Source organism: Sebastes fasciatus, chromosome 15 (genome assembly GCF_043250625.1).
Source record: "Sebastes fasciatus isolate fSebFas1 chromosome 15, fSebFas1.pri, whole genome shotgun sequence".
Lineage (NCBI taxonomy): Eukaryota > Metazoa > Chordata > Actinopteri > Perciformes > Sebastidae > Sebastes > Sebastes fasciatus.
In genome coordinates, this window is record NC_133809.1 from 22,380,245 (window position 1) to 22,406,054 (window position 25,810).

The 25,810-nt window shown below is 43.0% G+C and overlaps 2 protein-coding genes across 5 annotated transcripts in view; one reads left to right on the forward strand and one right to left on the reverse strand.

The window, feature by feature from the left end:
- runx3 (RUNX family transcription factor 3) overlaps positions 1–13,474 on the reverse strand; it is a 53,572-nt gene extending 40,098 nt beyond the window's left edge. The window contains exons 1-2 of one of the 4 annotated variants that reach the window (XM_074661122.1): positions 13,229–13,474; positions 12,821–12,932 (exon numbers count right to left, since the gene is read on the reverse strand). In XM_074661122.1, the coding sequence (XP_074517223.1) occupies positions 12,821–12,878 (58 nt within the window). In that variant the 5' untranslated portion in view covers positions 12,879–12,932; positions 13,229–13,474. The remainder of the gene's footprint in view (positions 1–12,820; positions 12,933–13,228) is intronic. The other 3 variants (XM_074661121.1, XM_074661120.1, XM_074661119.1) reach the window with 3 other exon arrangements.
- Positions 13,475–14,762: 1,288 nt separating this feature from the next.
- syf2 (SYF2 pre-mRNA-splicing factor) overlaps positions 14,763–25,810 on the forward strand; it is a 99,602-nt gene continuing 88,554 nt past the window's right edge. The window contains exon 1 of the mRNA XM_074661136.1: positions 14,763–14,766. The gene's annotated coding sequence lies outside the window, so the exon portion shown is untranslated. The remainder of the gene's footprint in view (positions 14,767–25,810) is intronic.

Here is a 25,810-nt window from a genome sequence, read left to right on the forward strand (position 1 = left end):
ATCTGTAATCTGTAGTAATTGCATGTTGCAGAAAAACATTTTTCCGCTGTGGTAATCGCTGCAATATGTGCAGTTGCGTTGCCAAAGTGACAGCACCCCCACCCCCCCTACAGACACACACACACACACACACACACACACACACACACACACACACACACACACACACACACACACACACACACACACACAAGAGTATCCTGACTCACTCTGCCAAATGTGTCCAGCTAGGAGACTGCTTCTCTCAGGATGGCTGAGAGACAAAGACATACAGACAAGCAGCTATAGTATTGTGACAAACTTGCAACTTGGTAAGCACACACACACACACACACGCACACACCTGTGGTGCTGTCATGTTGCATTCACCTTCTGCAAAAGATTTACAGTTCCTGCCAGTGACAGTTTAACTGCCATGCAGCCCCGGTGCCAGAGCCCTGCCAGAGCCCAGCTGCCACACACAGATCAGCAGACGAGTCTTTCACAGGAGCCGCATCGGCTCGCTCTCCCTGCTCCTTTTTTTTTAACAGCTATCACACAGCGCAATAATGAAATTAATACTAATCCTCTAATACTACTTGTAAATACATCTTGGAGAATTGAGTCATTTGTCAGAGTCCCTGCTGATTAGTGGAAGTTGTAGCCACATTAAATGTAGGGAGTGTAGCGACGGTCTGTGGCGCAACCGTTGATGCATATTTATCAAACCATTGTCTACCATTTCACCACCCTGACACCAGCGTCTACTCTACTCGGTTGGGACTGCGGCGCAGGTTTATGAGGTCATCACCACCGTGAGATTGAGGGAAAACTATGGTGTGTGTTGAAGAAGACGGCACGTTTTACTTGCTCTTCTCATAGCCTCGGCAAACAATCTCTCTCTCTCTCTCTCTCTCTCTCTCCCTCTGTCATTGTAGCTCTGCAGCGCCGCACACTTATGATATCATTATCCACTGCGTCATCACCCCTTTGCCCCACAGAGCCCCAAAATATGCCGGCCCAGTCGGGCTCCCTTACGTTGCACTCGTCGACGTGCAACCACACACACCTAGTATAAGGACAAGTAATGCTCAGAGACATTTATAGATACACAGCGAGACACCAAGATTGCAACCAGACTGCGTGTGCAAACCTTTTCCTCTCTGGGCTGCTACTCTGACTGCTGAAGCCATCCAACCTCCCAGCAGTTGAACTTCCCTGTGTCTCTAATGGAGCCTCTCTGTCAGATCAAACAGCTCCTACTGACGAGGAGAGGAGACAGATCGCAGCGCTGGAAGCCTTTCAGTCTGACAGCCCGAACACGTTTGACTGGCAACGCAGCCTGTGTCTACTCTTCCATCGCTAGAGATCCCACACAAATATAGTAGCGCCACCAGAGAGTGGAAGAGGGGGTGAAGAGTGGGGAGAAGGGGTGGGGGGTAAGGGAGCCCGCCGGCTCAGAAAATAAGTTGCGAGGCGTCCCGCTCACACAAAGGCAAAGCCCCATAGCTCAGTCTTTTTCTCAAAATGAAATCGCATGTGAGTTGAATATTAGGAAGTGCGCATGGCTTCCAGCAACCACCGAGCCATTATAGCAGAGCCTGTAAACCACATTTTCACCAGCAGACAATGCCCCTTTGTGCTTGTTGTGTGGCTGTCCCCTCTCGCTGGAGACCCAAAGAGAAGCCGTGCACGTTTAAAAGCAACTCTGGAGATTAGGGTGAAGATGTGATGAAGATGAAGTGCCAGTTTTAGATCTCTGGTTAATTAGTGGCAGTCATGTCAGGAGGGGCAAGCAGGACAGTCTGCCCTCATTTAGCCCCATGGCGAGAGGGGACCTTTGATGTGGTTGCACATGGAATGCTGTTGTTCATTCCTCTCTGCAACAAAAGCCACATGTTTGTATTTTTTTGAGACTAGGTCCCTGTTACTTTGGAACTGTGAAGGAACACGGTGAGGTATGTAACGTATGAAATGAATGGCATGAACGCTAACCAGCAAGTCGTAGAGGAGTCTGCCAACCAGGCGCTGGGCCAAATGTATTGTTCTTAGCTGCTTTGTGGTATTCATATTTAAATTTTAATGTCTGTCTGTGCATGTAGAACACCACTTTACACACACACATATTCAAGCATAGCCTTATGTAAACACACACAAAGACACACCATGTACACATCTCCAACTTTTCAACTATTGTCATCGCCGTTTGTCCCTTTCAACTCCTTTCATCACTGTTCAGGGACTCTTTTCAACAGGGGTCATTCCAGGTTCTGTCACACTCATTCAAATGCAAATGTACTTCAAAAAGCCCCCAAATATTGAATTTGCATTTATTTCCCTCTTCAGAGGGGTTCAGCCTCCCGAGCACCGTCTGACTCACCGCAGAGTCCAACCAGATTCGAGCAGGAAACCGGCGCTGGTTTCCTGACGAGATGTCCGTGCCACTTTCCTCTGCAGACGTGAGACAACTCTTGGAAAGTACTCGGTTTGGCCCTCGGGGCCTTTCATCGTAAGGAAACAAGGGTGTGGCGACTCTCAGCCTGCGAGCCAAACAGCTCAGGAGAGCACTTAGACACATACTATTGTCACAACTCATAAATCCAGTCTTTTTGCACAGTAAGTGATTATTGTCAATCATTCCAATTGATTTCAAATTAAACCAAAGGAAAATGAATCCTCTCCGGAGAGTCACTGTGCTGCATGCGAGCTCTGTTTCTGTGAAGTCTTTGGGCTCGATTCCCAGCTCTAGATTAAGCAAACCTAATTGGAGGCTCAAACGTATTTTCAATGGAGTCCCTCCATTCATATCATTGCTTTGAGTCAAGGACTTGGCTTAATTGGAGTCCGGGAAACCACCCGTGTGTCCGAAGTGACTGAATGTTTCCTCTCATCATCTCCATTGCTAATCAGCAGTGGCGTTGCCCGTGTACAGTTAGCACCCTGGCCACGTTGAGCTAGCATAGTAAGTAAGGCAGGACTTTCCCCCTCTTTTGACTCAGAGCCCGAGGCGTCCATTGAGGCTTTGCTGTAACTGCACACTAATCCCCTGATTGCTGTGTTTAGGCCCAGCACGTCGCTGCTCCACGTCAAGGCGGCCGCGGCTAACGACGAGCTAATGACACGACGATGACAAGGAGCGTTTGTAAACCCAATCAGTAGCCCTGGAGTCTGGCTGCCTGGTGATTAGGTTAATCAAACTCTATACCGACTGAATGACTGGCTCGCTGTCTGCCTCTTATGTCATCACGCTGATTAAAGGGGAAAAGTTGTGTTCAAGTCCGTCAGGCCCTTCTAACACAAACGTCTTTCTGCCAGGTTGGCAGTGTCGGTGCAGCAAGCTGTCATTCGGGTTTCAAAACGTGGAGACCTGAGAGGACTCCTCGTTTCATTGAGGATATGTAAGGATGCTGTTAACTTCCTGCCATGACTACAAACTGTTATATAATTCGGTAACAACTCATATCTAACAGCAAAAATCAAGCTTCATGCAAAGGTTCGAGAGTCCCTTTCTAGGTCGCACTTAGATTTTTGTGACAGTGAATTTAACACGGTTGTATCTCACAGGAAAGGCCCACCGGTTAGAAACTCTCACTCCTGTCAGTACGACTGTAACCACAGCATACAGTAGTGTGTTAAATATTTTTTTAAGCACAAGACACAAATTGGCACTTTTCTCAAATCAAGAAAGCAGTCAGTGATATTTTTCAGTTAAGTCCTCTGCTGTTTAGTCACCATGTGGGTAATTCTGCTGGACTAAGGCATCGGGAGACCATATGTTAGTCCTGACCGGCTATTACGGTGAGGTCAGACAGCATTTAGAGGGGGAAAGCGTCACGGTCATCATGTTGACATGCACTGCTCCTCTCTGACTCAGCACGGGGGAAAGGCGGCGGACTGCGTGTGTGTGTGTGTGTGTGTGTTTGTAGAGCCTATACGTGCCAGTTTGTGTGTGTGTATACCATAGTTCCCTGTGCGTTTGTGCTCGTGACGGCTGCGTCTGCAGCCGTGAGAAGAGCGTGTGCAGCAGACGGCAGTGACCTCACAGGAGACAGACTATGGAGAAGAGATGGAGGGGCCACTTCTGCTGCACAGCTGAGGGGGAATCCCTGGCATGGTGTTTCCTACTGAGCCAATACAGAAGTGAGCAGCTGTAGAGAAAGTACAGTTTACTCCAGGGCAACTCCACCTGCTGCAATACAGGGCTAATAGAATCATTTTGTAAATTCTGCGTGCATTTTTATGATGTAAAAAGGTTTCAGAAGACGCAAATTCAGGATTAGAATATGGGAATATGAGCATTTGAGGAGGAAGTTGATCATACATTTTGAATTGAATTTTTTTAGTTTAGGGAAATATGCTGTTTTGGAACAAAAGCATAAGGTTGCATCTAAAATTCCATACTTACATGCTATTTATTACGCTTAAACAGTATGTGGGATTTTTTAAGTCCCATGTCTGAATTGCATAATATTTTCGGTGAAATATTACAGTATGCAAACACTGAACACTATGCCAGCATAAATATCCCACAATGCAATGCAGTAGTAACGACAGCGTTCATAACAGCTGTTGACGGACCTCTCTGTAATATCAGTAACGCTTCAGTTTAAGTATAAGATTCCACTTTGCTCGGCGTAATATAGTTTTTGAATTAGTTCAGACTTTAAGATTCTCACAAACTGTCGTTTTGGTCACATGAGGTTGGTACAGGTTACCATGGTTACACATCTCCAACCGTAAAGGAGAATCTCAGGACGTGACGACGTAAATCACTGCTCAGTGCGTCCGAAAAGATACATACTGCTGTTTATTCACACAAAGTATGTTGAATGATACACCTATTAGGTATGTAGTGAATAATATGCGATTTCAGACGAAACCAAAGTATAAACCAGTTTTTGGTTTCATGCTGGGGGTTATGTCTGGTACTACCTCTTGGCCAGACACGGTGACTTCTTGTCTTGTCTTGTCTTGTCTTGTGGAGTTTTGTCATCATTGTGCGGTTACCAGACTACCAGCACTGGCACACAAGCCCCCGGGAAAACCACAAATGGTAATTTTTTACACTTCTGTCTTTGTACAGATTAAACAAACAAGACATAATGTGTTAATTAGTGTGCACAAGAGGTGTTGGTAGGCCGATTTTGGGAAGAGCCAGGTTAGCCGTTTCCTTTTCTTTCCACTCTTTAGGCTAGGATAATTGGCTGCTGGTTCATATTTAACTGACATATCCACCCAGTCTCAGAAGAAGGCGTATAAATAGCACGACATTACACGGATATTTTGTGTGTCGTGATGTCGCATTTTAGGATTTTCGTGTGTCAATTGTATGTCGCTTTTCACGTGTAATTTATACGCAATGCAACAAAACTACTGTAACATCTGCAGTTAGGTTGAGGCAACAAACCACTTAGTGAAGTTTAGGAAAAACGTCATGGTTGGGCTTAAAATAAGTACGTAAACTAAGTAAAATACATACAGAAACAACTAGAGCTGTCAAAGTTAACGCGATAATAACGCATTCACACAAATTTGTTTAAATGGCACAAATTTCTTTAACGCATTAACGCAATCGATATTTCAGGGATTGTAGCGGGCTCAGTTTTAAAGCTAGAGTGAAGATCCCGGCATCATATGTAACTAGAAAATCTAAGAAATCCATTGGTACAAACCATGTCATACTAGCTTGTCCAAAAGGAGGCTAAATAACCCTCCAAACTTGTGCACAATTTTGGTGAGGAAAAACTGGCATGGCCATTTTCAAAGGGGTCCCTTGACCTCTGACCTCAAGATATGTGAATGAAAATGGGTTCTATGGGTACCCACGAGTCTCCCCTTTACAGACATGCACACTTTATGATAATCACATGCAGTTTTGGGCAAGTCAAGTCAGCCCACTGACAGCTGTTGTTGCCTGTTTGACTTGAGTTTGCCATGTTATGATTTGAGCATATTTTTGATGCTAAATGCAGTACCTTTGAGGGTTTCTGGACAATATTTGTCATTGTTTTACGTTGTTAATTGATTTACAATAATAAATATATACATACATTTGCATAAAGCAGCATATTTGTCCACTCCCATGTTGATAAGAGAAACCTCCCTTTAAGTGCATTTTGACCAGATAAAAAAAAGTAGGATTTATTTGCGATTAACTATTTGAATCGATTGACAGCCCTAGAAACAATGTACCATAACTACGGAAAACACATGATTAATGTCACAAACGAGACTTACAAAAACAAAACACCAGTCTCGAACACTAGTCTCCTGGTTAAAAATAGATGTTTGTTGGAACCATCCACCTCCCCTCCTGCCCGCCATAAACGGGCTTTCTGGCTTTTTATTCTACGTCACTAGCTCTGATTTACGCCGATACGTTTACATTGCAGTCATCACAGACTACATGGCGTACAAATGACACGCCAAAAGCAAGGAAAGCGTTCTTATTGCACACGAAATGCCTTGCGCATTATCGTGGCATTCATACACCTTTTTGTGACATATACCATATGAGAGGGGTAGAAATCTTCTCATCTAACTCTCAGCGGAGAGCAAGTAAGCTCATTTCCCAAAATGTGAGACAATCCCTTCACTCATCTTTTAGTCGAACAAACAAATGCAGTGCTGAGTTGAAAAGCACAATTAGGTGGCCCATTACGGGCACAGTCAGCACAATCATCTATTCGTACCCCCCAATGAATAGGCTAAGAGAAAACTAAAATCCCATTTTTGAAACGCCGGCTCCACAAACATCAATTCCCTGTGGTTAAAGTTATGTTTGAGGGGAGGGAAGAAGCAACCCAAAAACATGTTTTATTGCAGCAGCGACAATTAACTGTATGTAAACAAGTTGAGGGAAAAAAAAAATTCTGGGAAAATAGAGGAAAATAGAGAATCAGAAAACATTTCATAGCCGGCAGCACTCTCACATCCTATCATTATCTGCATTTTTCCTCCACCGTAATTAAGTTTTTTTCTTTATTGCTTATGGGAAGAGGGATAGGCTATAAGGATGTTTTGAGGATGATTGAAGTTGCTCATAATGACGTGAAGATTCAGTCTGGAAGGAGGATATTTAGTCTGTGAAAAACATTCCTTTTAATCCTTTGATGGTGACAGAATGAGTTCCTCTGGGCCTTAGATCTTTGCTAAACTTTCACACATGATAAAATAAAACCCTCTGCTCCTCCTGTGTTCCATCTTATGTATAAAAAAAGAGAGTTGCTGTCTGCTGATATGTTTCTGAACATGTGGGATCTCCATAAGTTTGAGTCATTTTATGTGCTGCCGACCAGACCCATGCCCGCCCATTAAAGTAATTTGTGGCTTCGAATGCAACTGTAATGGTAAAAACAAAAGTGCACAGCAATCGTCGTTGTGCTTAGTCACAGGCAGTTTTTTCTTGCCTTTCCTCACTGCAACAGAAAGGATGTTGTTGACAACATCTGTTTAACGATACAGGGAGGGGTCTAAACAATAAGTCTTCTTCATCTGAGTCAAACTCAGGTCACAGCTCTCTAATTGTATCCAGAGTTGTACTGAAATCAAACTAAACCTGTGATGACACAAATGGTTTATTTCAGGTTTACCTTATTTCCAAATAATTGCGAGCAAGTTCCAAACACCAGCGTAATTGCTGCATAAACTTAGGTTAATAATACATAAATTAGCTTACAATAATGCTTGTGTCTTTTTCTGCAACCCCAGCCTTACCATGTAATAAGCTGTGGGCCCGGCCTGTGGTTTAGGGCGTAGGTTTAAAACAAAATTAAGAAACAGAAAATTGCGAGAAAGGCTTTTCCTTAATTTAGTCGTCCACCGTGCAGGACGAATGAGCTCATGAGGAGTCTAATGTTATAACAGTGATGTGGGTTTAATCATTTTAACGTAAGGGCTTATATGAAATATTATCAGCTCGTAATGTGAGGCAAATGAACCGTTAAGCAATGAGTCATAGGAATAGAAGAGCCTCATCCGGTATGGGCATTACTTTTTTTAAGAAATCAAGCGAAAGAATTTTATATTGTGATCATTTCCACCTCGTTATCCAATTATGCAAGCATTTTCAAAGTCTGCATATTTCCCTGCCAGCATGTAGTTTGTTCCTGTTTCAATTTCTTAACGTCTAGAAGCCGGTCTAGACGTTATGAATTCCTCTTACATCACTTGCTTCATATTTGGACATTCGTGTCCTTCACTTTCAACCGTCAACTCTTTAATTATCATGTAAGACTATAGTGCATAGTCATAGTGGATGTGCTCAGCATACATCCCTCTTGAGTTCACTGCTCTCACATCTGCCATGCACGATCAGATCATAGAGTTTAACACGCAGACTAACTCTGGATGAACTGTGCTGAAGGGAGACGTTGAGTATTCTTCCTGCCTGCAGATCACATTCACTCCTCGCTGGATGCTGCTTCAGAGTCGACGCACCTACGTGAATGTTTGTTGAAAGAAGCTGCTCAACCTTTCAGAACACTTTCCCCCCTTCCCCCTCCTGAAACCTGCACAGCATAAATCCATATTATCAGATCGGCTGAAAAAAATCTGGCCCCTGTGGTTGCTTGTCGACCACCAGAAAATTGTATTTACTACTACACTTAGCGCGACTTTAACCTTGACCAACGCAACGCCGAGCGTGGCGGTTTGAGCCAAAAGCGTACAAGGGCGGAGGCAGGTTCCGGGATTAGTCGACCACATAATCAGCACGCCGCTCTGCGTACTCTACCTGGAAGCCATCTTACTGCGGCAAAACCCCTGAAAGTGTTCCCCATAAAGTCGTGTTGACAGACGGTGAAAACGGCGAGACGGACCAAAAAGTAAATAAGTACCTCCACAAACGTTTACAGCCCTAATCAAGTCCAGAGCGTTCCCTCCATCCAATATGCCTTCAGAGTTTTATAAATAGATATTATACTCGGCTGAATTGGAGACAGGATTTCGCCGCTCCGCGCTCTGTCATGAGTTTTCTATTATTTGCTTTCACTTTAGAATATTGAAACTCTTAATATCTGGTTACAGATTTCAGCCCGCTCAGCCCTAGTCTTCATGTTTTGGCATCACTCGGGGGCCTCACACTCAGCAGGATCTTGAATGGGCTCCAATCAAGCATGTTAATTTAAGAGAGGAGGGGAAAAATCTTCACCATATGACTTTATTAATAAATTCGCCAGAGGCCAGCCATGTGTTCTGTCAAATTTATAGCCTTTTTTTCTTTTTTGAGCTACCGTATAGCGCCTTTTTATTTGTCAGTGGTTCTCGGCTCGAAGTTGGTCTTGAGTTTTTTCCCCTGAGAGTGATTCATTTAAAGTGTCTTTCTCTCGCACTGTGCATGTGTCTCTCTCTCAGGCTCCCAGAACAAACCAGACCACCTCCCAGAATCCTCCAAAATAACCTCGCTACAACTGTGGTGAGGCATGGCCGCCTTTCTCACACACAAGCCCTCACTTCCATTCATGCAGCGCAATAAGCCAAACATATAAAACCATTCCCACCCTAATAAAACAGGGGCCTTTTTCTCTGCCACAAAAGGGAGCTGGCTCCCAAGAGCGTTACACTCTAAAAAAAAACACGGACCCCTGTATAAAACAGCCTGCAGGGAACACGGCGACCCGTCCAAGTAGTGGAGGGAAATGTGGTGACAGAAACTGAGCCAAGGATATGACCCACCACAAACAGGCCCAGTCACAGCTGCTATAAACCAGGTACCCCACCTGATGCAAACCAATACGTCCGGATAGGAAAACTCAGTAAAGTTTATACAATGCTGCTTCACAGGGGGAAAATCCGATGCTTTTTTTGGAGGCTACTGCTTTTTTTAAAAACGTGTAAAGTGTCACAGAAATGCTGCTTTCTGGTTAAATCGTGCTGCTGCTGCTGCTGTGTGAGCGTTAGCAGGTGTATAGCCTCATTGTGGTTATTATCAGTGAACTGCAGCAGCACTGAGAGTCTGCATCAGATTAACGCCCCGACGCAAACATCTCTGTTTCTCTTTCTTTCTCTAACAACATACTAACTGTCACACTATTAGCTTTTTTACCGAATTGGACGACATGAGAACGACAGCTGCTTCGTCTGTTTGTGTGTCTGTGTCATATGTGATACGCATATGTGTGTGTGTGTGTGTGTGTGTGTCTCTCTCTCTCTCTCTGTGTGTGTGTGTGTGTGTGTGTGTTTGTCTCCCTGAGTGTGAGCGTAGGACTGAGGTTTCTGAGGTGAGGCGTCCTCTCGCTTCTCACGCGAAGTGCATCTGATGTTGCACATCACATGCTTGCATGTGTTTTCTGTCTGCACTGTGAGATTAGGCTGAAATGTTTAATATGACACCTACAGTACAGACTGATAGCGTTTGTGTTGTGCTGGTATTTGTGATAGTGCTAGTGTCTTTTTTTTTTTAAATCACATATGAAACTACAAGGTACCACAAAAAAAAAAAAAAGATGTTAAAGATCTAATTTATTTATTTGAATGAGGAATTTTCCAGGGCTGTCAATCGATTAAAATATTTAATCACGATTAATCACAATTTCTTTTTTTTTTATCTGTTGAAAATGTACCTTAAAGGGAGATTTGTCAAGCATTCAATACTCTTATCAACATGTGAGTGGGCAAATATGCTTGCTTTATGCAAATGTATGTATATATTTATTATTATAATTAATTAACAACGCAAAAGGTCAGAGGTCAAGGGACCCCATTGAAAATGGCCATGACCGTTTTCCCTCGCCAAATTTAACGTACGTTTAGAGCGTTATTTAACCTCCTTCGCTAAGCTAGTATGACATGGTTGGTACCAATGGATTCCTTCGGTTTTCTAGTTTCATATGATACCAGTCACTTCACTCTAGCTTTAAAACTGAGCCCGCTACAACCTAAAAATCGCAAGTTGCGTTAATACGTTAAAGAAATTAGTGGTGTTAAGACGAATTAACTTTGACAGCCCTAGAATATACCAATTGTTTTAAGAAATTCAGGATCTTTAATGAGCCTTTTTTCTTTTTGTGTCATTTTTCGAATGAATGAGATGTTGCTTGCAGCGGTATTTTCTTGACTTCTGAATAGATGAATGCATTATTTCCATGAGCTTCATGTCGCACTGTATTAAAGTCAGAGCTCGGGAAGCCAGACATTTAACAGTCTCCTTGATTTTTCTGTAACCGTTCCTCTTAATTTCAGTTTGATTTGCGTCTAAAAAAGAGAACTTGCCAAATTGCTTCGCTTGTGTAATGCAAGTTGTTAAACTAACCGCTGGGGTATTTTGCTTACATGAGGTAGTCCCGATTTGAAAATGCTTTCAGATTGAACCGGCGTATTTAATGACTCTTCGCCTTTGTTCTCTCGCAGTTCGGTTTCAGTCTCCTGACAGAGCGAATTGTAAAAGGATATTGCATATTCACTAATGATTTCCAATGGATGATTACGGCTTTAAATGCTTGTCTCTTCCCATCCCCCTCCCCTCTTGACCTATACTGTCTCGCGTCGCGTCTCGCCGCTCTGGTGGGGTTCAAAATCAAAATCAGGCGCCCCCGAAAGCACATTACGTTAGAGGTTAAAACAAAAGCCTGATGGACGGCATGCATGAAACCTGAAGTCAGTGACACGCTGATCTGTAAACAGTGAGGAGATAAAGGGATGCAGATCCAGCGGTTATAGAGAAGAAAAGAGGAGGGGGGGGGGGGGGGGGGGGGGGGGGAGTCTTGTCAGGAGGAAACTATAAAAGCCTGGGTGTCTGTAGAAGCTGTGAGAACACTGGAACATCATCCCCTGTCACTGCGGTTCCACTGAGGATATCAGAGGATTGTTCTCATGTGAGGCACAGATGTACTGAGTGTGTGTGACTGTCTGCGTCTGCGTCTGACTCTGTGTGTGTGTGTGTGTGTGTGTGTGTGTGTGTGTGTGTTTGAGGCTCCAGAGATTTTAAGATATACTCTGCAAACAATTAGGAGCTGGTAGTGCTTCTCCTGTGGCTGTCTCTAATTAACACTGCAACGAGGCCTTAATTGGGAAGGAGATTTTTTCGGTGGCTGTCTCAGTGGTTGTGTGATGAACAGTGGGAACAACTGAGTCCCCCGGCCGCCATCACATTAACAACTTCCACGTCAAGGCTGCCATGTTTGTGTTTATCATCACTTACAGGAACTCAACAAGTAGATGAAATCGGGTAAAAGTTTCTGCCACTTCTCCACACTTAAGAGCGCCGCTATTTGCAAAGTAAAAGCCGTCTGATTGGAATCACCATGGCAACAAATGGCTTCTTCACTGAGGCTGGCGTTTAGCGTCGCCAAGTATAGTGCACTCACCTCACCACACAGACCAAAAGTACCTCCTGGAAGTAAGGCAGAGTGAGAGAGAGCCTAATATGTTTTTTCTTTTTCCTCTTTGCTCTTTTATTGTATTGCCGTGTTCCAGTAAAAGGGCCCAGTCACATGGAGCCTCTGAGCTCGTATTCTCGCGGAGAGAGAGCGCCGAGTTTCACTTGATAATGAATGTCTGTGGTGAGAATCCCATTATGGCGCTACTCCATCAAGCCTACAGAAAACACAGGAGCGCAGAGGCGAAAAGGCATTTAAGGGCCATATCAGTCAACTAGATGAGGAGCTACTGTGCGAATCAGATCCTCCTCTGTGAGCCTCCCTCAGCACACGTCTTGAAGCGTGTGTGTGTGTGGACAGAGAGATGAATGCATTCATATGCTACAAGAAGCAGCCCAACATGTTCATGTCAATGCTGCACATTCAAAACAACTGGACAGAGGGGTGTGGGTTGGTGGTGAGTGGAGTGGAGTGGAGTGGAGAGGAGGAGGGTGGGAGAGAGAGATGGGAGGATCAGCACTCACCTCTGAGTAGACTGCTGCTGTAGTTGGAGAAGGAGTCAAAGATGCTGTTTGATGCCATGACAGGGAAGCCAGAACGGTGTAGGAGCTCACGCTGCAGTCGATCTCCACCGACCTTGGAGAAGAAAAAAAAAACACACAAGAGTAAGAGAAGAGAGGGGAGCAAGGAGAAGGAGAAGAGGACAAAAACTCCTGGAGCTCGGAGCCCGTTTGCAACCAAGAATCTAGGGTTTGTGACTACCGCAGGAATCCCAAAGCCACAAGCCTGCAGAGAGAGAGCAGCAGCATGTGTTAGCAGCACCAGGAGACATTTGAGAGAGAGAAGAGGGTCAGAGGGAGAAAGAAAAGAGTGAGAGAAACAGTTTTAAAACAGCAGCATTTGTGTGTCTCCAGGTGTGGAGGTGGACTCACCAGGTCCTGGAGTATGAGAGGGGGGCCCCGGGAGTGGTGGAAGCGAGGCCGGCGTGGAGGGATGGGCTTGTGGTCCTCTTGTCACACAGCGGGGCTGAGGGTCTGAGGTTAGCCAGCTAGCTCGACGGCGTGGTCTGTCTTTCTCTTCCACGACGGTGGTGGCCTGCCTGGAGCGTCAATGCTAGTAAAAGGCTAAAAGCCACACAGTCTATCTGCATCCTCCTCGCCATCCTCCACACAGAGACGCACACTCCCCCTCCGTGAGTGGTGGAGCCCACGTCACATGTCACGTGAGGTCACCGGGCCTCTCCCTCCCAGCCTCCTTCCTCTCCCCTCCCCTACCCTCCCCTTCCACTCCTCTATCGTCTTTTTGCTTTTTCTCTGCATCAGTTTTTTAACTTTCCATGCCTTCTCCTTTCTCTCGACTCGCCGTACTTTCGCTCTCACTTTTGATTGGCTCGTCCAACTTTTGGAAACGTTCTATTTTCTTTTGAGTTCAAACCAGGCGGGCCGCCTGCGCCACTGTGGCTCGACTGAGGTTTGCAGAGAGCACTGAAACCACTGCAGAAGAGCTGGGGAGGCATTAAAATGTATTAACCCAAACACACACACACCCAAAAGAGAGAAAAAGGACAGGAGACGAATCAGAAAAAAGAGAAAATGAGAGATAGCTGTGGCTTCAGCCGCTGCTGGGAGGCAGGAAAGTGTCGGTCTAACTGCTGAACAACACTGAGCGTGTTGTTCTTGACTGTATATGTCCTGTGCTAGTTTTATGTTTGTCTGACTCACAGCTCATCTGTGTTTGTAAGAATCAGTGGTTTGGGGCCTGCAAAACCTCCATCCTCCCTTACCACTTGATAGTATCATAATCTTAGCCTCATTAGAAGCAGCTCAGCCAGTTGCTCCACTCTCCTTCTTCAATATCTTTCATGTTATATCCTCCAACCCTCATTTACACTTTGTCTTCCTTTGGCACTTTCTATCTCTCAATCTTTTTTTTTTTTAGATTTGATTCTTTTATTCAGATTCACTTGGCTTTAAAATGCATTTGTGATTTTTACCTTAACTTCCTTTTGCAATATGAAAGAACCAAAGAAAAAAAGGTCAGTATTTGTGGCCTAGCGGAGTCTCTCCCCCCCCCCTGTGAAAGTGCAAAGCGATTTAACCTGATTGTGGTTTTCACAGTTTTTCATGTTCTAGGTTAATTTTCTGCTCGTACAGTACACCAGCCTGAGATGTGACTTCATATACCGTCACTGCCTTTTCCTTTTCCTGCACTTTTTATGCTATATATTTGAAAAGTTTCTTCTGCAGTTGTGAGAAAAACAGGAAATGATTCATATTGCTTCAGATTAGTACAGAAAGGAGCTGACGAGCAGAGTGATAAATGTGCACTCACAGAGAAAGACGGACTGTTTGTTGTGTGTACTGTTAACCTGACAATCTTGCAGTACAACAAACATATGCGTGTGTTTCTGTCCGTGTGTCTGAGTGCACAAATCACTAGCATTTGCAAACCTGTGGTATCCACACTTCCTCTCTCCTTTCTCCTGTCTCTCAGTGACACACTGACCATGTCTGGCCACGGGACAACGGACCCAAACCACCGTCTGGTCACTCATGTGACCCAATTGCTTTCCCTAGAAACCTGTGTGTCTGAGTGTGTGTGTGTGTGTGTGTGTGCACGTTTCTGTTCTGTTACTGCTTTGTGTATGAATGTCAGCCCACGTTGTCCTCTGCTAATTGCTGGACAAAACTGCTGCATGGACCACAGCATGTGTTTGTATGTGTATATATACAGTACCATGTTCTGAGTGTGTGTGTGTGTGTGTGTGTGTGTGTGTGTGTGTGTGTGTGTGTGTGAGAGAGAGAGCTTGCCGCTCTTCCTGGTAGCCCGCACTGCCCTGTAAATGAGCAGTTGCCGTTGAGTTAGGCGGCAGCGCGGGCTAAATGACACGGCGTGTCGGCGAGTGTGGCCGAACGCTGAGGCCACAGCCGCGGCCCCAGGGCTTTTATCAGTCCGTCCACGCGGCCACTACAGGCCTCCGACCTAACCTCACACACAGCGAGGCTTCCTCTTCTAACACCTCTGCTGCCTCCCGACATGGCCTCGGCCTCGGCCTGCCAGCCCAGGGACAGATTACAGCTGTGGGACTCTCCGCTGAACGGGAGGTACTGCTGTCGTACAGGCCCACAGGGAAAGCCCACGGACATGACGGCTGAGCTGATTTATAGCTAAGATTCTTTAGGTTGTAAGACATTAGTTTTTGTGCTTTCCCCTCAGGTCTGCCACATTTGGAGCGGAGGGTCTCTGCTGGGTCTCATCTGTGTTTGTTTAGATGCTCCAGAGTGCTGGTTTCACAGCACAGGGGCTTTGTGGTTGTTTCAGTTTATAATCATTTTTTTTTACGTGCATGTCTTTGTGCAAGTGCGACATGTTGCTGGTAATAATTCATGTTGTTTTGTTTTTCAGATTTAATTTCAGCGCGCAGTATATGTTTTGTGCGAGCTGTTTTCACAAGTGGAGACTGTTTCAGATTATTGTCAATTTCCTTATTTTTGTCCATTTGCGGTAAGTGAGACGCTGCATCTGGATTTTCAATGGGGAATAGAGAAAAGCTAAACAAATACGGGACGAATCCCGCAGCATTGTGCAAGTATACGGGAATTGGCTCCATTGTAGTGCAGTCCAAACTTGACATTTGAAGAAAGCGCTGGAGTCGAGGCCCTTTTTTCTTTATTTTCTCTCTCCGTCCTCAGCTCTGTGTTTTTTTCTTTTTGTCTAGGTAAACATCTGCTTCATGTTTTGAAATGTATCTCATGGCTTTGCACTGCCCATGACCGTGAGGGGAAAAATAGTCTGAAGATCATTGTGGCCGTCTTTCACTCAATTCTTTTTTTCCCCTGCCCAGGCCTTGTTTATCAAGCCCCTGTATTTAAGCTTAATATAACTCCTGTTTTGCTGAGAAAACTGTGGTGGTTTAATCACTGTCAGTGGTCCTACGCCTCTCGGGTGTGGCTCGCGAGGCAAAAAGGACCCAGTGCGGTCGTGCGTCCAGCTGCAAAGGGGCTTATTTTGTGGTCTAAAAATTGCAGGCTTCCCCATATGTTCCCTATAAACGTGGAATGCAGCGTGGGACTTGAGGAGGCTTTTATAATGAAGTGGCCGTCATTGCATCAAACACCATGGTCCTGCCTGCTTCTGGAATAGGCCATGGGAGCCCGCTATTTTGTCCTACCTGCTCACTCACACCTCATACTGCCCATTTTCTTCTAATTATATTACACTGCTCATTCCATTGACGGATGTTCCTGTCCACTTTCAGTCTGTTTTTGTAATTCATGACATTTGCACAGATTTGATTTATAAACAGATTGGAAAAAGTCCCCATTGACTTTACATGAAGGATTACATATAACTCATATTGATGCACTTTTAACAGGAAGTTCTCAAGCTAATTCTCTTTTTAGAAGCATCCCCCAAACAAAAAAACAAAAATATAAAACATGTAAAAAATTCCTAACATGTCACATTTTAAATAAACTGGTGTTCAAACACATCAGCAGTGGAAACTGTTGTTCGGAAGAGGTCTAACTTTTCAGAAAGTTGCGGCTGCATGAGAAGTTAGTTCCTGGCTCAGCATTGATCTGTGTGTGTGTCCACATGTGTGTGTGTGTGTGTGTGTGTGTATCAACATGTGCGTGTCCATGTTGTTGTTGTTGTCATTGTAAGCGAGAGGCACTCCCAGATGCAGCGGTTTCGGCGCGCAGTATCACGGTTGGAAGTGATCACCGGGCCCATTATTTATTTATTGGCTGCAGCAGACATGGAGACTTGACTGTGGTAACCACACAGAGAGGGAAGGGGAGTGGGAGCGCCGTGTCGCCACACACTGAGAAGGCCATAATCCCAGAGTTCCCGAGGAGCGCTACTTGTATGCAGTAACAGAGACACAGAGCTGTGCAATGTAGATATTTATGGAGAAAGTTGCAGGAGGAGAAGTAAGCTCAAAGCTGCGGGAGGTCCCTTCGTTGCAGTGTTGCACCTCTGGCACCTGCTGCAGCTCTCTAAGACAAATTTGCCATGTTTACAGGTAGTAAACCCTCCATCCTACCCCCTTCACTCAAGCTCTTCCTGTTATTCAGAAACTGTGCCAACACAAAGACCGAGCATCCAGCTTCCTTTACAGCAGGTCGATTCAAAGCCTTCACAACCGCTGGCAATGAGGTGTCTGGGGCTTATTGGACAATTTATGGCTGTCAAATAGTTCCTCCTGTCTGGCTTATGAAACAGGGCACTAAATAAATACATGAGTCACATCATATCAGTCTACAAACATACTGATTTAAATATTTAAATGAAGGTATTCAAAGAGGAAGTTAGGTAATCTGTGCTTTTTTGATAAGAATATATATTTTCCAGTGATGAAGTGAAAGCTGAAATAAAGCTGATATAATATAAATATTTATCTATTAATAGGCATTATAGTACATATAGCCTGCATGACAGTAGGTGCATGAGAAGTAAGTTTCGATGCTTGTTAAAATAGAGGAAGCTTTATCTATAAACATTGTTAAAACATACAAGCTGGTTCAACTTGAAATTAAGGCTGTCAATCGATTGAAATAGCTAATCGCGATTAATCACAATTTTTTTTTATCCGTTTTCTGTATACCTTAAAGGGAAATTTGTCAAGTATTTAATACTCTTATTAACATTGGAGTGGGCAAATATGCTTGCTTTATGCAAAAGTATGAATATATTTATTATTGGAAATCAATTAACAACATAAAACAATGACACATATTGTCCAGAAACGCTCACAGGTACTGCATTTAGCATAAAAAATATGCTCAAATCATAACATGGCAAACTGCAGCCCAACAGGCAACAACAGCTGTCAGTGTGTCAGTGTGCTGACTTGACTATGACTTGCTCCAAACTGCATGTGATTATCATAAGTGGGCATGTCTGTAAAGGGGAGACTCGTGGGTACCCATTGAACCCATTTTTTTTCACATGTCTTGAGGTCAGAGGTCAAGGGACCTCTTTGACAATTTGCAATGACAGTTTTTCCTCGCCAAACTTTTGCGCAAGTTTGGAGCGTTATTTATTTTGCCTCCTTCTCAACAAGCTAGTATGACATGGTTGGTACCAATGGATTCCATAGGTTGCGTTAATGCATTAAAGAAATTAGTGGCGTTAAAATTATTTACAATTAAAATATAATAAATAAACATTATTTGTAACCTGCATGTTCTATCCAATTCTTTACAATTGTATTGGATTTGTGGTACGTAAAATAATAACTCATAGCTGAAGCTGAGAAAACAGTTGCACAAATATCAAAATAAAAGTTGTTTCAATTAACTGCATAATTCTGTGCAGCAAGTTCCAAGTTATTTATTTAGTTATTTATTCCAAGCAAACCTAATAGATAGAATATTTATTTACATTATTTACATAGTACTTCTTACCTTAGACAGAGGGGATTTATGTCTATTTTTAGAACAGCGTTTCTGAAATTTGGAGTCAAATTGACTCTTAGAACCATTGAGTAGTTTTAGTAATCTGGGATTTACTCTGGTTTTTAGATAAAACATAACGCCGCTTTCAAGTGTTGGCGATAAGATACAACATGTGTGACACACTGGCTGCTAAATGTGCATCGCATTCAGTTGCTATTACTTTGAAAATCGAATCAGGAAGACGAGTGATGAAACAAACTAAACACAACCGCCGCTGAGCCTTCTGGTTTTATCATGTTTTTGGTTCACAATGCTTATCACATTGTGCCTGTGTGTTTTGTGAACCACTTGTCTTCACCAGAGTGGTAAATTTACACTCAGCCACTCGGCTCTGAGGTACACAGAGGCACCACATCATGGCAACGGAGCAGCTGGAGGATGAAGTGCTGCAGCCTCACATAAAAGCACCCGTAAACCCGAGACCTCAGTTACCCCAAATGCCCCAACGCTCAACACACACACACACACACACAGCTCAGCCCCAGCTAGACCAGAATAGAGCAGACCATGGTCTTGCCACAAACCCAACTGATCCCATTGACCTCAATGCATCATCTGGATCTTTTGAGCTAACTCAGGTGGAATGCTGCAACGTTGTCTCCTTTCTTTTCACTATTTGATCATTTACCGCTGAAACGTTAGTCAAATGTATATTTTCTGCGTGTAGCGGAGGTTTTCGCTTTGCAGAGTTGCAGTTAGAGTGCTACTCTCACCATGTTTTATTACCTGCACCTATATGCGTGATCGCGTCTGCGTCTATGTGTGTGTGTGCGCATACGTATTTCCTGTGGTTCAGACACGGGTTTTGGATGTGACAGACGAGCCTGCTAGTCTGCGTGGGGCAGGATGTTCCTCTCCAGCAGATGCACAGTGGTTTGCTTAGACACTGTGTGCGTGTGAGCATGTGTCGCTGCATTGCTGCGTGAAAACAGTCATATGTCCAGCATGCATCACACATTGACCTCTAGCCACACTGTAAAAAGTGACATTGAGGGCTCAACTCCATTAGAGTTGTTCTCTAGCAATTTAGGAAGTAAATGAAGTGCACAGTTGCCCTGTTGCAGTTTTTAAGACATATTGAGTCTTGTGTAAAAATTGCAATGGCAAAATGAAAAAATATTCTAGTACAAGTTAAAGTCCTACATATAAAAAAATAAAAGTACTGAAATATTATCAGCAAAATGTACTCACAGTATCTAAAATAAAAAATATTCAGTATGCCGGCAGAGTTCCCCCTTTCATTGTTATATTATCATATAAAATAAAATGTAATTATTATTATTACAGATACATTTATGTATACAATTTTACATATTATTGAGTAGTTTAATCAATAACAATGTTTTGGATTTTTATAAGACTATCATATATTTTCATGTACGTTATTAATTTGAAAAGCCTTTAGTAACTAGCTGTCAAATAAATGCAGCGGAATAAAAAGTAAAATATTCCCCTCTGAAATGTAGTAAAGTATAAAGTAGCATACAATAGAAATACTCAAGTCAAGTACGCTAAACTTGTACTTAATGTAAATGTACTGTACAGAGTTTGACAACATGTACCTGACTGTTTTGACACTTGTTCAGTGTCATGTCGACACAGTAACAACCAGAGCATGTGAGAGATAACATGAGAGTCTGCAGCATGATAACACATGACTGGATGTGTTGTGGGAAACAAGTAAACAGGTTTGACCTAATTAGTGGTGCAATTTATTATTTTCTCACATCTGGAACTAAAAACAAATCATCTCTAATATCCAAATTAATTCTTTTTTTCCAGTTGTTATTTAAAAATTCAAAAACTTGATTTTGGCTGTCTTGATAACCAAGCTGCACATGGACCAAAGAGAGATGTGCCGAGGCTCTTCAGGTCGGGTAGAATCTAATGTTATGTTATATCTGTTGATCCAGTTTGTTTGCTTGCTTCCATGGCTGCAGAAGGCCGTGTTTGTTGTTGTATTTGCGTGCCAATTTGTCTCATCTGTAGCAACAGGGTGCTGAAAAGGGGTAGTGGACAGGATCACACCGGCCCAAAACAAAAACAGACGTTACGGACCAGAATGGAAATTTCAAAGCAGAACATTCTACCTGTAGCGTTGTTGTCGGAGAAGTGAGTATTTCAATTTAACATGCTTCCTTAATCTCTGATGACATATCATGGTCATTTTATGATTTATTACAGTAAATATATTACATATTGGTTCTTTAAAAAAAAACTACAGTGGCTTCAAAGCAGCTGCCATCAAATTTGGCCACATGAAAATACATTATGTGAAGTAAACAAGTCAATTTATGTATGAACCAAATATTTATCCATTTCATTATAGGGCTGAATTTCCCGATTCGATACTATCACGATACTTTGGTGCCTATTCGATATGTATTGCGATGTTTTAAGTATTGTGATTCTACAAGTATTGCGATTCGATATTACGATTTATTGCGATTTTTGTTAACTTTTTTAACTCTAGACCATGAGAAAAAGTTAAATTATATACTTCTAGGGACTTTTACTTTGGAAAATATCTAAATTGATACAGTAAAATGTTTGATTTTCAGCATGTATGTAGTCAGAGATGTCCTGAAATCAAATACATCAGTCATTGTCAGAAATGATTTATTAAGACATTTCCCTCACAATTTAGTGGTATTTTCTTTTTAATTTATAAGGGACATGTAATGTTTTATATTTCTGGTAATATAATCCATCAGTCTTATTTCCTTATGTGTATTTTGTATATAAAGTTCCTTTTGTTAACACTTTTATTTTGAAAACCGGACTTAGTCATATGTGTATACTTCCGCTAACTTTGCCAAGTCCGTTGCCAGCTCTTACCGTTAGCTCCGTTCTCTTTATACATCCATGGTCAGCTCCATCTGGGCCGTTTGAATGCATTTAACATAAATGTCAGTATATGGGTGCTCCACAGTTGTAGCGTCGGCCGATTTGACCACGGAGATGCGAGTGACGGCTGGTTTGAATGCACGTTACCGCAATACGATACGTTACCTGTTAGCATGCAGCTTTAGCCATGATGTCTAGCTCTGCTTTTCCTGGCAATGTGTGAAACCCAAAGTGTTTCCATACTTTACTGTATGTGTGGTGTTTATCACATTGGATTTAACATGTGAGAGAGGTCGTATCCACGCAGACCCTCCGCTGTTTTCTACTTTGTTGTTTCGGCTCACTGCGGCCGGCTGTGGTTTGTTTTGGTTGACGGATACGGAACGGATATGACGTCATGTTAATCAGACTACAACAGTAAACACGGTAACTTCCTTCTACCTCCGCATAGACTCAAATGAAGCAAATATATTGATTCTGGCATTAAAAAATCTATTTCAAAATCGTGAAACAAAAATCACGCTACATAGGTGAATCGTTTTTTATTTTTTTTTCCCACCCCTACTTCATTATCAGCAGGTTAGAAGGCGTAACACCACACATGCTCAAATCAGAAAGGGCACGTTGGTCTTCCCAAGAATTTTGTGTCATGGGCAACATCGAAACTATACTTTTAACCTTCACTCTGCCACTGATTTTCTATACGTGTGCGTGCGTTCTTGCAGCAGTGACCTGCTTTCATATAGCAGCCCACACATTTCAGTATCTCGGTGGATTTTACTGACCTAGAACAGGGGAAGGGGGCTCAGGAAATCCACCGCTACGTTTGAGAACGTGTGTGTGTGTGTCTGTGTGTGTCTGTGTGTGTCCGTGTAACTGTAAATGTAGGCACATGTGCATAAGCTTTTTACAGTCTTTTGAAAGCCGGTAACATAATAGCGCACTCCATTTCTCTCCAAAACGTCTTTCTCACTTTCTCTTTCACCCCTCCCTCGCGCTGCCTCTCTTTCATTTGTCTCCCTCTTTGACAAATAGGAGCGACGTCCATTAGGATGCTTTATGAGGTGATGGTGACGCGGGGCACTCTTGACGGCCCCTAACACTGTCTCAACTCCCCAAACACACACACACACACACACACACACACACACACACACACACACACACACACACACACACTCTCTCAAGCCTCCCTGTGTCTCTCTGCCTCCCTGTTCATCCTCTGTGCTCTTTAATATCGGAGGTCATTGCTCTTTGTCATCCATTGCAATGCGTGCCTGCGCTGTCTCCTAATGTGTGTGTGTGTGTGTGTGTGTGTGTGTGTGTGTGTGTGTGTGTAGCTGAATCCCTCGGCTCTGGCGGGCCCTCCTCACTAGTCAAGAACCAGACTCAGCAGACGCTACATGTGTCTGATCTATGATCCAGGGCTGGCTTTTATTCTGAGGGAGACATACAGTGTTTCCTTTGTGGGAGGGGAGTGTGTGTGTGTGTGTGTGTGTGTGTGTGTGGGAGGGGGGGTGCTGCTCCTAATGAAGGCCACTCAGGGCGGCCTCTCCCCCGGCCTCTAATGCATCCCAGGCCCCCCGGACTCGCTGGCAGGCTGGATGACTGGTGGGGCTCAAGGGTGCACACACCAGCGGAGTAGGTGTACTGCATAAACCTGCTTCACTCAGCCTCTTGCACTGCCACAGTCTAAAGACATATACTGTATGCTGCCTGTAGTGTCAAAGAGCACCTTGAGACCGCCTCTAATGAATCTCCTGCTCACACTGCTGTTTGATATGGAAGCGGCTCCTCAGGCATTTGCATAGTTACTCACAGGAGGAGGCGCAGATTGAACGCATCACCAATAGGTCTGGGTCCAATTCACGCTCGAAACGTTCGCTTGGTGGTAATTAAATATACATTCATGAGAGCATGGAGTGCAGACTCTATTTTTTTTTTCTTCGTCTGGGTCCAATTCACTCCTGTGAAAACATTTAGAAATGTTTGTCGAACAAGAAAATAGTTATTTATAAACCGCCATTCGAAACCACCGCTGCTCACTGGTTGTGACTTTCATGAAAAAAATCCCACAATGCCCTTTTTAAGGTCATGAAATCCCCCCTTAAAAAGTGAAGGTATTAGAGTGCTTAAGAATAAGTCCAAATACACAGAAATGAGTTAGCATTTTAGCACTTCCGGTTCTCTCGTCTCTAAGTTAATGTTCTTTTTGAATGGGTTTTTAGTTAGATGCCTGAAATAAGGTCTGTGGTTAACACAAGCTTAAGAGATTTTAATGTTTTTATCTACGATACAAAATACATCAGTAAACATTTCACTCGTGAATTTTGAAGCTTTTATGTGTCTTAACAAGCGGCTATAAGAGACTACTAAACGTCATCACGCTGAATCGTCCACCTTTACAGCCTCGTTGTGTATACTCGTGTTCATGCGATCGTGGTGTAGTTCGTTTATAGCCTAACGTTAGCTTTTTACTTCTGGCGACTGCATTTACACTTCAAAAATCATAAAAGTGGTGTTCATTTGTGAAGATTATCTTGCTGAACAAGTTAGTATCAGAAACGTTTGTTTGCCACAGAGCTCATTTTCTGCAATAATCTAAAACCCAATGGAAAAATCCCATTGTTTTTTTGTCGAAGGAACCCAGGGCAATGCTAAATTCCTGGTTGGCCTACAAAAATACGTCATCCCCGGAGCACTCTATAGGTCTGGGTCCAATTCACGCTCAAAATGTCACTGGTGGTAATTGAATATATGTTCATGGGAGCATAGAGTGCACATTTTTTTGTCGTACAAGGAAATAGTTATTTATAAACCACCATTCTAAACCACCACAGCACACTGGTGATGTCACTTACAGTGTTCCTGACCTGTAGGATGAAGAAGTTGGACAAACCTGTTTGGACACTAGGAATTGCCTCCATCTCTGTGGCCACACCAACAGTGAATTGATCCTACTAGGGCCGTCCCCCTTTAGTCGATTAGTTGACTAGTCGGTCGTTTTAGTCTTAGTCGACTTAGATTTCTTTAGTCAATTAGTCATTTTTTTATGCTTTTTTCATGCTGAATGACTCATTTCCCTGAAACTTATGAGCACATCTCTGATAAACACAAGATTTAAAGTGGTGCTTTTGTGTGATTCTTTGTGGAGAAACTCAGTTTTACAGATTTGTTGATTAAATCAACTCATCGATTAATCGACAAATTCCCATGAGTGTTCTCTCTGTGGTCGGGGACAGCCTTACACCTACTAACAAGTATTGTCTGTGTAGCTAAAGGTCGACCCAGCTTATTTCTCTGTGTCATAGAGCTCCGTTTTTGTCTAAAAACACATCAATGAGTCACACTATTGCACTGAGTGACATGTTCTTTCATTATCACATAGAGCCCATATAAAGCGTCCTGCTGCCTTAAATACTCACTCTACAACTCAAAATAGTCCCAATTAAATACACTATTTACTCCTGTTTGAGTAAAGTTTGCTAAACCTACAGAGCGCAGCTGCTAGTCGATTACTCATTTTGTATGCTTTTTTCATGCCGAATGACTTATTTCCAAGAAATTTATGAGCACATCTCTGGTAAACACAAGATTTAAAGTTGTGCTTTTGTGTGATTCTTTGTGGAGAAAATCAGTTTTACAGATCTGTCGATTAAATCAACTAATCTTACTAGTGTTAGTTGACTTACAATTTCTTTGGTCGAGCACAGCCCTCCAACTCAGAACTGAATTTTACTGTGTTGTCGGAAATGTGAAAATACTCCACTACCAGTAAAAGTCCTTAAGGATAAGTATCTAAGTATTATCAACAAAATCTGCTTAAAGTATGGAAAGTAAAAGTACTCATTCTGAGGGAAAATGTTCTCTGTTACTGTTTTACTATTATATCTGATGTTTCTGGATTAATATTACTGCTGCATTAATATATATGCTGCATTTTACTGTAGATTTCTAAGGTTGTGCAAATATTAACTCCTCTATATACTGTTGGGTAGTTTAATCTACAGCGATCGAAAAAAATATACAGTATAAAAAGCAACAAGTGGAATTTTTTGGCATTTTGGTGGAATTATGTAAAACTACAAAACACATACATTATTCCAAATTAATTATGAATTATTTGTGATCACTGCCAGTTTACTCAAGTTGAACTCAAACAGTTCAACTATTACTGTTGAAGCTGTTGCTTTGGACTACCTGCAA